The sequence below is a fragment of the Eumetopias jubatus genome, unplaced genomic scaffold, assembly GCF_037043125.1.
Source record: "Eumetopias jubatus isolate StellerSeaLion01/CBP00866 unplaced genomic scaffold, mEumJub1_p1.0 scaffold_1, whole genome shotgun sequence".
In the NCBI taxonomy this organism is placed as follows: Eukaryota; Metazoa; Chordata; class Mammalia; order Carnivora; family Otariidae; genus Eumetopias; species Eumetopias jubatus.
Genome location: NW_028274807.1, coordinates 79,884,178 through 79,895,686, shown reverse-complemented (window position 1 = coordinate 79,895,686; position 11,509 = coordinate 79,884,178). Strand labels below are relative to the sequence as shown.

General features: G+C 44.1%; 1 protein-coding gene across 1 annotated transcript in view; it reads right to left on the bottom strand.

The window, feature by feature from the left end:
• Positions 1 to 280: 280 nt before the first annotated feature.
• Positions 281 to 11,509, bottom strand: part of ETV5 (ETS variant transcription factor 5) — a 54,094-nt gene continuing 42,865 nt past the window's right edge. Inside the window, exons 9-12 of the mRNA XM_028101049.2 lie at positions 10,789 to 10,857; positions 10,460 to 10,629; positions 6,026 to 6,127; positions 281 to 2,413 (exon numbers count right to left, since the gene is read on the bottom strand). Of these exons, the coding sequence (XP_027956850.1) occupies positions 2,192 to 2,413; positions 6,026 to 6,127; positions 10,460 to 10,629; positions 10,789 to 10,857 (563 nt within the window). The 3' untranslated portion in view covers positions 281 to 2,191. The remainder of the gene's footprint in view (positions 2,414 to 6,025; positions 6,128 to 10,459; positions 10,630 to 10,788; positions 10,858 to 11,509) is intronic.

Below are 11,509 nucleotides of genomic sequence, written 5' to 3'. Positions count from 1 at the left end.
AAAACAAAACAAAACAAATAAAAAACCAAAACCATCCGGGAGGTGCATGAGTCTAATGGGGATGCAACAGTGATGCGCCATCCTGTGTCCCGCGACAGTACAGGCCCCATAGTTACAGCGGGGGGGGGGGGGGGGGGGCTCAGGCTACAGAGGGTTATTTTCATACTTGCTAAGACAGCATAAATCCATCAAAAAAAGGAAACCCAAACCAGGATAAGAAAGAAAACAACAACAACAACAACAACAAAAAAAAACAAAACAAAATCCTATACAGCATTTACAACAAATAAATCTCTAGCCAGCTGGGGGTAAAATATGCATCTATATATAGACTATGTGTAGGTTAGAGAGCTATAAATATGGTTGGGAAAGAGTCCTTTGATTAGAGTACAATGCTAATTAAGGCCCAAGCTAGAGGTTCAACACCTTGGCGGGCTAATTAGCTTCCAATAGAGGAAAACCTCATGTGTTCATAGCTATAAAACACACCCCTTCTCCCTATGAACCTCTTCGCAAACGTGCTGCTGCTGGTCAGAAGGCGGACTGGCGGAGACGGGCGCACGCCCCAGTCAGAGGCAAACAACTCAAAGCATGTTTCTTCCCCTCACCGGGTCAGCACTGCGTGGCGCGGACGCAGCCCAGCGGTCATTCTCAGCGCGCTAAGTGCCGCGGGGGGCGCGGGATCCTATCAGCGGAGCAGGCAGCAAGACACTACCACTTCCTAGGAACTTCTCCTCTACTCTGAGGCCGACTTGCACTTCGCTTTAGCTGGGTGGTGGAAAACTTTTCCAATATCATACAGCAACCGGAGTAAACCTTTTTCTTTTTCTTTTTTTTTTAAGGTGGTGGGAAACTAAAATGCTAGCACTGTTTTTTACCTGTCAGTGTCACACGTACATCTCAAACTATTGAATCATATGCAAGGTTTAAAGTCCAAGGATTAAAGAAAAAAAAAAGAAAAGAAAACAAACTGATGAAATGGAAGTTGTCATCGGTCATGCCCGGGGAGACATCCCCAGGGTTCCCACCGGGTGGCCAGGTGTCAAATGGACATGACGCGTATTATGTACATATGCTTTCCAGAGAGGGCGTGTTAGAGGACACGGGGAACTATACACATAGAATCTAAGCGGTGTGTCCGGGCTGCCCTGCACACCTCAAAAATGTACAACTCAGGTGCAAATGTTCCGTCAGGCTGTCTGGTGCAGAAAGCACAAAGCAGGCAATAGAGTGGGCTTGTGCGCGGCTAAGGGGGTGCCCCCAGCAAAGCCCCTTTCAAGCTGCAGCGTCTTCATCAGTCAGCACCGCCCTGCTAAGGACGCAGTGCACAGTTACCAAAAGGTTTGTTTTTTTTTTTTGCTTTAAATACCAAAACTACAAAAATCAGTTTATAAACTGTTTTTCCAAAACAACCACCAAAACAAAATGATTCCCCCGAATCAAAGCAAAACAAAATACTGTCAAAAGTGTAAATCATCCTTCTAAAATGAAAGCCATCCACACACAGCCGTGTGACTGGGAAGAGAAAGGGGGCTTGTTCTACTCGGTGACCACATGGCTAGAAGGTTCCCAAGAGTAGCAACGGTTTATTATTTGAGAACCATGGAGTGGGTAACAGCTGTTCTGACTTTCCCCCCTTCTTTCTAGGCCAAGGGGGAAAACATTTCAGCTTGAGCTAGAAGAACTCTCCGAATTTTAAGATCTACTTTTAACCCTTTGCGGGTTGAGCCTCCCCAGCTTCTTAGCCGACCGTTCTATGCGTTTGTCATTTCTTTTTCAATAAATTGTGCAAATCAGAGCCCTTCTATGTAAAGGCATTTAGTAGTCCATGATCAATGCAGATTGTCACACACTCTTGCCCTGGTTTGTGGGCACTAACCTGAACAAGGTATTGCTTTGCATATATTGTCCATGGGAAGGAGGCTCCATTGCAATCTCTTCCCAGAAACCTTGTCAGGATCAGAGCTGAGGCACCAGCCTTTTGATGGCATTTCCGCCCCTGCCCTGTTCCCACTCCCCAGCCAAGGTATCTGTCTTTAAGGGTGCCAATCCAGAGACAGCTTGGGTTCTCCAGATAATACTCAAAGGGCAAGCTTTAGGAACAGCCAAAAACACAAACAAAACCACTGCCCTCGTTTGCCTGAATGGGAACTGCTAGCTCTAGGGTTCGGCCGCTCAGCCACTCAGAAACTTAGTAAGCAAAGCCCTCGGCATAGGGGAGGCTGCTGCAGCGATCCATGTCCAGGAGGTAAGCCGGGTTGTCTTCAAAGTGGGTCAGCGGCAGGGTATCCTCCTCGCTGAGGTGACACTCGGACTCTGCTTTCAGGAACGGACGCTGGTTGTCAGGGAAGGCCATGGAGAAAAGGGCATCTGGGTCACAGACAAATTTATAGACGTATCGCTCCCCAGCCACCTGAGGGAGAGAAAACACACCTTCTCAGGCCCAGCTGGAACAGGGCACGGGGGGAGGGGGAAACCCAGGGAAGGATGGTGAGGTATTTGTACGTCATCAGGTTCTCAAGGAGCCAGGGACCAAAGGAGGCTCATTAGTAGCTGACTGTCCAAATCATTCAGATTTATTTTGACAAATCTCGGGGACCTGTTATCTGCCAAGTGTTTTGTTGACACCACTGCTCAGCAGTTGAAGACATCTGAATTTCAAATTCACAGTAGATAGGCTCACCATTTATTTATTTATTTACTTATTTATTTAGGTTCTTTTAGAGGAAAATTCTCACTGTGCTTAGAAAGAAAGGTTATGTCGAGGCCGGTGCTTGGTGTTATAAGGAGGATTGAAAAGTGAAAGTGAAAGAGGACACGGGGAACTATACGCATAGAATCTAAGCGGTGTGTCCAGGCTGCCCTGCACACCTCAAAAACGTACAACTCAGGTGCAAATGTTCAGAAGTGCAAATGTGCAGAAGTCAGACCCTGTTTTCAGTTGCCACCAAAGTTCACAGTCTTCACAGTACGGCTTTGTTATTTGGAAGGGCTAGGAATCTGATCAGTAGAGACTATGTGGAAATTTAAATGTGTTCCAAAGCCAAATAAAATTGCTTTTTGGCTTAGCTGCGGTTTTTAATTATGCATTCCATGGTTCTGGTACACTGAAGAACTGCTAACTACCTTTTTATGAATTTTATGCATTATAATATTATTGGACCCAAAGGTTTTGATTCGAAGGCCTCATGATGTAGTTGATGAGCCATCCAGGTCAATGGGATCAGCTATTCTCTGCTGGTCGTTTAGCATCAGTGCAAGAGGACCCCTACCACTGAAAATCAAACCTGATAATGCGCTTTGCTTGGGTAATGCAAAGGGGCAACGGAAGGCCGCTGAAATTACTGATAAAATGAATATTTTTAGGCTCAAAAATTCAAAAGGTTGAAGTTAACCCTGCGCTCTGGTCATTCTGTTGTGATTCTAAAATCTCTTTTAATTGCAGAAATATGGCTTTGCTTCCAAATCTTGGGTTTAAAAAATCTGTTGCTTACGGTGGCAGCTTGTAGAGGTAACAGCAGAATTCTCCTAATGGGTCCGAAAGCTTATTTTATGGTGACATGTCTGTCTAGTCACCAGAACATGGCTGCCAACGTTCTTTGGAATCCGAACACTAGGAATCAGGGGCTGTGGGAGTGAAATGGGACAAGCGGCATCTTCGCCAAAGCAAGTCTTAAGGGTAGCAAATGTACACAATCCATCAACCCTACTTAGTTTTTTTAAGCTACAGACTTACACTAAATCTCTTGATGCCCCACCCCAAAAGCCAGCACATATACATAGCAGAGGGAGGCAAAAGGGCATAGTAGAAATAATATGAGATCAGGGACCAGGAGTGGATGGCTTCCCATCCTCGTTCAGGCACTAATGAGTCTTAACCTCTGTGCATGTCAATCTTCCCTTTCAAAAGCTGAGGGTTTGGGACCACAGCTTTTCTACCTCTCTCCCCACACGGGCATGCTATCATTCACCTTTAATCAGTTCTCTTTTACTCATGGGTCATGTCATAATTATAACAACAATCCCTTACATTGGGTAGCACAGTATTATCTCTGGAACATTTTCACATATATTACCCTGTGAAATTATAGCATTTTTTTTAATCTCCACTTTTATTGGGAAGAGAGGCTTTGAGAGGTTACTATAAAGCACCCAACTAATAAATGTGAGCATTAGGATCTGAACCCATTCTTGTGCCTTCCTGTACTCTTTGCCTGTCTTGTTCTCAGAAATGAAGTTCTCTTCTACTTCCTGCAACAACTGACGACCTAGTCACAGGGACAACTCACTGTCGGTACTTCAAGTGATTATGTCTTGTCACATTCCCTCAGATTGGATCTGGAGTTGGGAACAGCAAACGAGTAATAGCTCTTCTTCCTGAATTTTAGGATTCCACCTAATAGTATTAACATTAAAAGGGAAGAGTGTGTGTGTGTGTGTGTGTGTGTGTGTGTGTGTGTGTGTGTTTGTATGTGTGTGTGAGAAGTTTGGGGGAAATGGAAAGTGATTGCTAATGGGTTTGGGGTTTCTTTCTGGGGTGATAAGATCTTCTAAAATTGATTGTGGTGATGGTTGCACAACTCTGTGAATATATTTAAAAAACCACTAAATTGTACACCTTACAAAAAGGGGAAATCGAGCAACCACCCTTCCTAGATTATCAACTCTGTGCCAAGCACTGAAGTCAAACCCTCAGCTCTGCCCCACAGGAGCTTACACTCAGTACAGAGAGAAGGGCCTGATAGAGAGGTGTGCAGGTGCTACTGGAAGCAGGAAAGGACACCCAGTCCCAGGACTTTAGATTCTTGGGAGTGATGCAGTGATGATTGGCTGGCCAGGTAATGAAGGCATTCGGAATGTTCTAGTTCTTAAATAGGATGATAGCTTAATAGGTGGGGTTTTTTTTTCATTTTCAAATATGCTTGATGACTTCCATGCACATGTTGTATATTCTTTGGTAAACAAATACTATATTAATTAAGAGAAGATGGCCGTGCCAGTGAGAGCAGTCAAGTGTGGGTGAGGAAACAGGAGTTGGGTGATGGTGCCCAGACCGGGAATAGCCTTACAGTCTGTATGAAGCACTAGAAAGTCTGTAAGATTTTATCTTTATCTTCACCTTTCTTTTTTATCCAGAGGACCATGGCAAGCTGTTTAATATTTTTTAAGACGGTGAGAGGAATATGGGGTCACATTACCACCTGCCTATGAGAAAGATCAGCCTGCCTTCGGCACAGACAAGTTCTCAGCGGCAATGGCCATATGCTTCTGCCAAGTGCATCTTATTGGCCACCCACCACACAGCCTGCCTAAATGTGTATATGCTAGAATCTGGGTAACAGCACGACATAAAATATGGTGGCTAAGAAAGATGAACCAGTGATTAACCATTCCCATCTTCTGCCTATCCACGGGAGTTTCAGATTTGTGCTGGTTTCCTCAAAATACGCCTTATCCTTTATTTTGCAAAGAGCAAGCTGGTACTAGGTGATTCTGCTGCCATTTTACAAACCTAGGTTTTTTTTTTTAACTTGAGTTCCAGTTTTTTCCTGTAAGTTCTGAAAGAGAAATAGGATTTCCTTACTCCTCTAATGCTATTGAGAGTCTTAAACCAAGATATTTAGAGGTCTGGGTGTTTTGCCAACTAAAGACTTCAACTCAGCTCTTATGGTAGTGGAGGCCTTCAAGTTGATTCCTTCATGTACTCCTTTATGGATGTAATTGTTGGCCTATGTTTCTGGACATTTTTGTAATTAGAGGCAATTTAAGTAAAACCAGGGAGCCTAATTTTCCTATAGTGTGTTCCACGTGCAACCTCTGGTGTTCGTTTTCCCAAGAGCATTAAAGTACTCTTTATATCTCATTTGACTCTTAAGTTTGTTCTCCCAAGATTTTTTCCTACCACAGAATCACTTACAAGGCTAACATTTTCTCCTAGCCATTATAAACAGTCACATTACAGAAGCCCTTGACATTTTCTTTGAAAGTGGTCAGAATGGTCTAGGTGCTTCTTGTAATGGCTCACCTTCTGCATGATGCCCTTTTCGTAGTAATAGCGTAGAGAACGGCTGAGCTTGTCATAGTTCATGGCTGGCCGGTTCTTTTGGATGCCCCAACGCCGAGCAACCTAAAGAGACAGGAAAGTAGAGAGCAATGCAAATTCATTCCCTGGGCCTAGTGGTATTCTCCCAATCCCAGGAGTGCCAGTTCTGTGATTTGACTGCTTTGGTCAGTGGTCCACTTCCCTGACCTGGAAGCAAAAATACTTAATTCCCTCAAGACCCAACATTCAACAAAGGTGATGATTCAGTCGCGACTGCTAAGAGAGGTGAGATCCAGAGGTGGAAGAATCCTAGCACTTTAAGATTGCAGAGGGCTTGGCTAATGTCCCAGAGGAAACAGGCTCTCTACTGTTTCTCCACATATGAATTATTGACCAATACCCATAGACCATTAACATGTTGCCATTAAGTGCTATGGTTTCTGTAGCAGTCAATAAGGAATAATTAGAATGGTCATTCCTGAAACATTAGGAACACACTAGTGAGTTGCTAATGGGCCAGCAGAGCAGAAGTTCAATTCTAATAAGATTGGCGAGGGGCTGGGAGCTGTTTACTTACTGCAGCTCATGGAGTAAGGGGGAACCAGATCATTCCAGCCCACTGCCATCCAATCCCCTGCTCCCAGCAGACTTGCAGAATGGACATTAAAACATGCAGCACCATTAGCCACTTAATGAAAAATTAACAGGGCTTCCCAAACAGTTCTGAAGTGCATTATATCCAACCCGGTCCACCTGAGGTGCAGTGATGGGGAGATGTAATTGGAGCTTTGGGCAAAGAAGCCTTATAGCAAGAAACTTCCTAGTGGAGTTTACCCAATTGTCAGGACAGCCAAGCAATTTCTGTTCTCAAGTATCTCAACATCCAAATCCTACTTGTAAGGACGACTGTCCGTGTAGGAGAAGAGTAACTCTAGAAATGGGAGTCTCCTCAGAGGTCTTTAAATGTATGGAAACCAGGGGTCATGTTTTGAATATTTGAGGTCACTTTTGGAAACTTAAAAAAAACACACAAAATAACTATATTCCTTTGAGCTTTAAAAAAAACAGATGTTACACATGGAATGGGAAGTAGGGAGACTGCAAATGGGAAAAGCGGATCATAAAAAAGCATTTCACTTAAAATATTTCCTTAAAGCATCTGGGCAGAATGAAAGCAACATCTTCTGAAATCAGGATTCTAAAATGACCTTTAAAAATACCAGAAATGATCTGATAAGCAAGGAAGAATGCGTCTGTCCTAATTACATTAGAATAATTCAATAGCCATGATTCCCCTCTGCCTTGCAACAGACTGTGTGAAAGCGAAGTTTCCATTCGTTTGCCTTGGGCCCCGTATGGCACGCACGATGTCCCTGGCTCTCCTTCTTTCTCCATACTGCACCCATTCAAGTCTCTCTTTGAAATAGCCAAAAAGGCACAATTCACCAAAACTCCATCCCTTGGTTAGAGAAGATAAACATTTTAAACCAACAGAAACAGTGGTGCAAGGGAGACCTGCTCAACCAATACATGTCCTTCTACCCTGTTCCAAAGAAATGACACTATGAAGCTGTCCTTGAACTGCTGTGAGCCCGCAAGTGATGCAGGGCACCCGAAAGGAAGCCCGGCCTCATCTTCTTACTGGATTCAGTGGTGGAAATCAATTCTGGAATATTCTTCACCTTCAGCCTTGACCTCTCTTTGCCGTCACTTGCATAGGCAACCGCTTACTGGAGTGAGGTTCTGTACATGCACTGACTTCCGAGCAACTCTGGTAGCCAAAGTTACCGACTCATTCTCTTGGACCGGGGCCCTGTGATTCCGTAGCCCTCCCCAGGGCTGCTCCTTCTCCAGTAACGCATGATGCGGCACAAGTGCAAGCTGTTGGAAATGAGGGCTGCCCTACTTCTGCGGGGAGGGGAGCAGGCAAGAGCTTGTTAGCAGCTCTTTCTTTCATTTTCCCATTCATCACTTTGATCACACGCACCTTGAGGACAGAGGCTGAGAAAGAGTTAAAAAAAAAACACCTCACATTTTTTTCCTCCCTTTTCAAGAGAGAGCAAGCCATAGCACGGGGAGCAGCTCTTTCTCGCAGCCCATCCTTTTAAACCTCCCCATGGCATCAGTTATCTGCCACATGTTCAACAAACAACCCTACCCCCCAAAATATTCATTAATGCAGATTCACAGTTAAAATGGCTCCAGATTAAAGCCGAGTCAGTCATAATTGAGAGGGTGCTAAGCTGGATGACTATCAAAAGACATTTGATTAGGGGGCCTGCCAAAACGCAGTTCTAAAACCACAATTTCCATGCACAGTGTAATGGATATTATGGATAATTACCCAGAGTGCACTACTCAGCCACACAGCTGCCTACAATTACGTCCCAAACAGCTTCCTCCTCCGCTTCACCCTTCAAGCTCCCCCCATGACAACGTCTTCCAGCTTTCTCGAGGAGTTGGTATCTTCCTGACTTTAACAAAGAGTGGGGACGGCAAAGTTATACAACCAGTAGGGAAAGAGCTCAACCAATGCTGTACTCTGCATGTCCTGTGGCCAAAGTGCGCACGCGGAACAGAAGCGGTTCTGGAACGTCAGAGAACCGAACCCTCAGAGCTGGTGGAGCACCGGGGGATTTCAAGGTGGGGTGGAAAGAAGTACTTCCTGCTGAAACGAAGCGGTCCCATCAGCTGAGAGAGGTGCAAGGCCACCACAGGCCTCTCACGTGACTTGGCTACTTGGCATTTATGAGCATTTTGGATTAATATTAGTTTCTCTATGAAGTATGAAAGCAGGTGCCCTTTACCATCTGTTCATCATTGTCTTTCCTGCTGGTAGGAGAGCAGAAGATTCAATAACAGCTTTACAGAGGGTCATAACCAGGTTTACCTGCAACAGCACAGGCTCTGCTTAGGCCCGAGGCAGTGGCAATAAAGTAATAAAAGCTCCTGTTTGTGAAATGAGATAAATCAGTGTAAGGACTGCCCCCATGGCAGACGTGCTTGCAGCAAGCCTCAGTAGTTCAGGCAACATGCTTTCTTCAAGCCTCCTATCAACCAGGCCAAGAATGTAGGGTGGACAGCTCTCGGGCATGGCTCCATTTCCACATGACTTGCCCCAGGAGAAAACTTTGAAAAACACAGGCGTACCAAACTCTGGCTTTGAAGGGAGACACAGTCTTAAAGGAAACAGTTGATGATAGGAGACATTGACACACTTTCATTTTTATGAAGGATACAAGACAGGGAACACCACAGATCCTTCTTTTATAACTGCCTTTAGCGAAGCCTTCCTTACCTTCCTACCAGCCGGGATTCTTTAGATTTTTCCAATCCACATAGTCTCCTTTTCTCATCTTAACTTTCAGACCATTTTCTTCTTCCAAATCAAGGGCCAAGTGGCTACTTCCTGCTATTAAGCCCCCAGGGCCAACAGATACTCTTGGTGGGCTGAAGCGAGCCCTGGACTTAATTGAACATCTACAACTGCCATTCTTGCTCAAATGCCTTCCAAAGGGACTGTTCCCATTTCATTTACACCCAACCCAAAGATACATTTTGCTCTGCTGGTTTAGCATATAATACCTAGGTATACGCTACCAAAAGAAGCCTACGTCAGATTTTCAGGGCATTTTTTCCTCCATTTATAATCTCTCTCGAGTCTAAATCAAATAGAAATTTAAAAGCAACCCCTTTGGAATATGCCAAACTGAGAACATGATTTAATTTACTCTGCTATGTGATATTCAGGAAAGGGGTTCTGTAGATTTTCCCCATTGAAGAAATGGTACTGGGTGCTGTCTGTAGGCCTTTCTGTCAATAGGTCTGGTGGTGTTTCTTTCTTTATTAAAATAATGAAGGTTTAGGCTACCTCTCAACTTGTGATGACACATAATACACTTAAAAATCTAAGCTCATAAGATTGACCCATTTCTGATCATTTTATCTCTCTAGGGTAGAGCCATTTGAAATATATGGTTGGGTATTTGCTTCTGATATTACCAAAATGTCATACTATTAATATGTTCGTGTAGCCGCAAATATAGCCTGTGACATACGAGGACCCACACCAAAACAAGTTGGTATCACTGAAACAACACTTGAAAAAGACTTTCCAAGATGGAAAACAGATGTTTCTGGATGCATGTCTTCATGGCCTCACTCTTCTGATTTTGCAGACGTGTTACTAATACTTTCTGTGTTTTCTACAGTGGAGAACTCTGCCTGTTCCCAAATTGTAAATTGTCCTATTACTAGGAAGAGAACTGCCAAGCCCATTGGCCAGGCCAGAATTTGAATGAGAAGGAAGAGCAAACTTAACACAGTAAAAAGCCTCAGTGGAGAACTAAACAAGAGCAGACATCATCATCATCATCAACCAATCAAATATCATCCAAGCCCAGCACCAGTGCTTACCTCCTCAGGTTCTATCAGCTTAAATTCCATGCCACGGCCCGTCCAGGCAATAAAGTGGGCATTGGCTGGGTCATCAAGCAGGGTAACCAGGAACTGCCACAGCTGAAGAGAACCTCGCCTCTGGTAAGGAGGCCCCTCCCGATACATGGTGGGCTCTTGTTTGACTTTGCCTATTTGGGACGAGGATATAGATGCAATACTTTAGTCTTAGGTTTCTTGGACAATCTGGGCATGACGGAGTTGTTAATGCCAACTTGGCATTCACAAGACTGAGGTGTTCCGATATTTCTGACATTCCGGCTTAGCAACAAACTGGAGGTGCTACTTACCTTCCAGTCTCTCAGGAACGACACAAGTGTCGTCAAAGTACAACCGGGGATCTTTTTCATATGAAAAACCTGAAGGAAAATTTAAAAAGAAAGACCATGTTGCTTAATAAATTCTATCTGTATTCTACTAAAACTCTGGCTTTAAGGACTAAAATGGAATTCTACTATTTCGGGTCCTAAGCCCTACTAATTGCCAAATGTATGCCAGACTGAATTGTAGGGGGGGGTTCAAAAGGACTTAGGTGTTCGGGTTCTGATGCCTCAGTCAGAGAAGCGTTGATTCCTGCTATTCAAGCTAAGACTGCAGGGAAGTGCTGAGTCACCACTAAGTTCCTTCCCATCTTGTTATGAGGTCTCTATAGGTCATTGATGCTGTGACTAAGCTTTTATATCTGAAAAGACATCTCATCTATTTCAGTTGGCCTAGCCGGGAGGATTTGGGTGATCTGTACATAGTCTTGCCATTTTCCTTTTAGCAAATATTAATTTCAACCTTTCCCAGGACTTGTCGAGGCTGCCCGTGTACCTCATTCAATTATGAAAGAGCTTGGAGGGTAGACAATGCTGCCAAAATGAGTAAAGACTTGGGCCTGTGGAGGATTGTGACCAGCAATAACTCTAAAAGCAAGTTGGAAGTATTATCACCAGACATAATGGAAGAAATCTGAAGAGACTTTCTAGCAATAAAAACGTATTCATTATAGAGACAACAAAACAGAGG